Below are 3,438 nucleotides of genomic sequence, written 5' to 3'. Positions count from 1 at the left end.
CTCTTTCAGAATTTAAACAAACAAAGAATAAGTATTGTTGCAGTTATTTCAGACAAAGAGTGCCCATTATAACCTAATGTCTCCAAAGAATAAACACTAAGGAAGGAAACATTTAAATTCCAGATAATGGCCCAAGCAGAACACTTCTGCAGCCTACCTCACTTTCTGAAAAAGAGCATGGCTTGCACAACATGGGGCAGAAAAAACACCAAGACCACAATGACCAAAATCAACAATAAATGCTGCCTCTGTGCTGCATACATGCACAGGAGGCAGCATGCCTCTGGAACTATTCCCTCAACAGAAACAAGGTACACAACAGCTTCCAGCTCTTATGCCACACCGTCTAAAGTCACAGGTCAGAACATTCAGAAGCTTGGGCACTAAGAACTGATCCAGAAGGCCTTCTACATGTACTCTTCTGAAAGGCAGAAGTTTGATTTCTTTTAAAAAAAATTATCCATTCGGGTGGCTTTGGCAACACAAGTTATACATACACTCCATTCTGGAAATGCCAGTATATAAAAAAAATACCAGTATATACAAAAGTTTCTCATGGGACTGAGCAACAGCACCCTTGAAGTCAACAAAGTATCTGCTGGAATTTCTCCAAGCAATAAGTTACTTCCCTAAACAGTGTTTTTAAAAGGGAGCTATCCTAGCTACCTTAACAGCAGAAAAAGAACACAAGCACAGATGAGTTGTTGCATATACATGGGCTACAGCTGCCTTTATAGCTTTTGCTTTTTGCTGTACAAGAAAAATGGAATTCAGATTTATCCAGGAATCCTCCGAAGAAATAAGGTTTTTGAACATAGATGTCCCACTATTACTGCATTTTAATAATAAGCATTTTTACTAATAAAACTTGCCATTGATATTATCAAATATTTCAAGTTACAAAGGAAACCAAACAAACTTCCTTCTCTGCAGTCTTTTGGTTAAGATAATTTTTAGTTGCATAGCTTCTCCATGCTTCAAATTTGCAGAATTCAGAGGTACTCAAAGAATATATTGTAGTAGAAAGTTTAACAGCTAACAGACAAGTCTCTTGTATTTGCAACCATTTAAATATCCTGAGGCCCCTGTCACTTTTTCCCAGGTGAGACAGAAGTATTTGTGAACTATACCAGAACCTAATCACATTGAAGCATATGTACAAGAACAGTATGACACAGATATCAGCCAATTTTCCAAAGCTGCTGGTCAAAATCAGTTCCAAGAGCTTATACACCCAGTAATTTGATTATTGCTGGATACGAGTTCTAGCAAAAGCAAAGCAGTCCCAAACATGAAACTCTCTCACCACTTTCTCCACTCCCCCAAAGGGAAGAAGCAGCTGAAGCAGAAGGCTGTGCCTTGACACACTGCATTTGCCACTCTCTCTAAGCCCAGATACCATGTATACTCCTTTGAAAGGTCTATTTCTAAATAGCTGTTCAGGTGACTTATACAGAAGTATAATAAAGCAGAATGTTTTGTTTTGTTTTTTTTTAGAAGACCAGGAAATGCAAAGGATGAGGGCAGCAAGCACACAAACACTGGGCAAAAAGACTAATGCTGTGCAACCTATTCCTCAAGCAGCCAGATCACACATTTTCAGCTCCCAGAAGGGACAGATGGGATGAAGGGAGGGTACAGAAAACAAGGGGTACCGACAGCAGAGACAGCAAGAAAATTTGCTGTATGTGGTCAGGTAAAAGGTGTTGTAGCACAGGTCAAGTTTTCAATTCCTCACCAGTACACACCAACCAAGTCTTCAATTTTCCCCATCCCCTTTAGAAAAGATCCAATACATTGGATACTAATACCCTATGGACAGAGCTCTTCTAACCAATAACCTGAAACAGCAGTGGCTTAAAGTAAGTTATGGCTCTGGATGATGTTCAATATGTACAGGGTTTAAGTGCTGAAAAACCTGACAACTCAGCACTTTGGCTTAAAAAAATCTGTACTGAATGTATTCATAGCAACAGAAAGACATGGGACACCCTACATATACTGTCACACTTCAGAGGCACGTTATGCTCTAGAACCGTATTTTCCAAATATTTCTGGGATTTGCTATTCAACATATGGCTTTAAATAAGAGATTCTTCTCCAACCATGAACAATATCCAAAGCAGCATGTAAAAAGAAGAACTGAATACTACCCTGGTCAGCTATTAACCCCCTCACATCTGTTTTCAGAAGGATAAGTTGTTATTTAAAAACACCACCACTTCTAAAGCCTTCATTTCCATTAGGCTGCCTCCCTAAAGCAAATATGATTAGGAAGCACAGGGAGAAGTGAGGTGGAGACAGTCCTCTTCACAAGTTTTGAGGTAAGTGACCTTATTTCTAGGTATTCAAATTCTTGAATTAAAAAACCTAGATTGACTATCATATATAGAAACCTACACTCTTTTTCTCCCCATGCCTAGTGATACCTTTAATACTCTGTATTTGCAGCTATTTTTGCAGTATTTGAATAGTTTAAAACAGGTAGTTAAAAAAATAAAAATAGAGGTTTGGAAATTCAACTTGCAAGAACTACAGATGTGTAAATTTAAAGCTGAGAAGCAAGGAACACTGAATTGTACACACAAGAGAAGACTCAACAGGCAACAGTCAAAGCTGTCTCAATTTACATTTTCATTCATCCAGTGTAACCATAATAAAATGCTTAGGGTTAATAAGTCAAAAAGATGAAAAAAACTTCCTGATTAGTAAAGTTATTTGTCAATAATTATTATAGTCACAAGTGCACATGGTTAGGAGGCAAATTTATAGGTTAAAAAAAGAAAGAAAACCTACCTCGTGGAATTCTTCCTGTTCCCTGGCAAGTCGGGCAGGTGACGCTGTCTCTTCCTGTAAACTCCACATAGGGAAACTGTGATACATCTCCACATCTGCTGTCTTCGTTGTGCGACTCCGAGTGAACTAGCCTGTTCCTCATATTGTCAGACACTGTACCTCCATCGTAGCCATCTTCCTTGCACGTGTACATGGGCAGGTGAGAAAGTGATTTGCCCATGTCTAAAATAAAAGAGTTTTCATGGAGAACTATTCAAATATGGCTTGCATTTACTCCTCCACATCAGGTAACTGTTAGTCTACGGTTATCGCTACAATAGGACTCCTCCCTTCAGCCCCTTAAAACCTGCAAAGCACTAAAGCCCTGTCAAACTGGAATCAGTCCGGAGCTGTAAGAACCTGAACCAACTAGCTTTGCTCAGATCTTACAACGGACAGGTTGAAGGGGGAACAGAGGAGAGGCTTCTAAGTTAGAACAGTTCAATTGCTGGCAAAAGGTTGCAACAGTCAATTTGTGCTTTCCAAAGGACTGGTATTGTACAGACTTTCATACAACACAGTAATCTTTTATTCAACAAAATGTAACACCAGGCTCTAGAAAGCAAATTTGCAGTTTTCAGTGGATTCTACATGCACAACAGA

At 39.0% G+C, this 3,438-nt stretch overlaps 1 protein-coding gene across 1 annotated transcript in view; it reads right to left on the bottom strand.

The window, feature by feature from the left end:
* TMEM106B (transmembrane protein 106B) overlaps nucleotides 1-3,016 on the bottom strand; it is a 10,441-nt gene extending 7,425 nt beyond the window's left edge. The window contains exon 1 of the mRNA XM_008942630.1: nucleotides 2,797-3,016. Within this exon, the coding sequence (XP_008940878.1) occupies nucleotides 2,797-3,016 (220 nt within the window). The remainder of the gene's footprint in view (nucleotides 1-2,796) is intronic.
* Nucleotides 3,017-3,438: the final 422 nt, after the last annotated feature.

This window comes from Merops nubicus, unplaced genomic scaffold, assembly GCF_000691845.1.
Source record: "Merops nubicus isolate BGI_N331 unplaced genomic scaffold, ASM69184v1 scaffold15496, whole genome shotgun sequence".
Taxonomy (NCBI): domain Eukaryota; kingdom Metazoa; phylum Chordata; class Aves; order Coraciiformes; family Meropidae; genus Merops; species Merops nubicus.
Note: the sequence above shows the minus strand (reverse complement) of the source record. Positions and strands in the feature narration are given on the sequence as shown.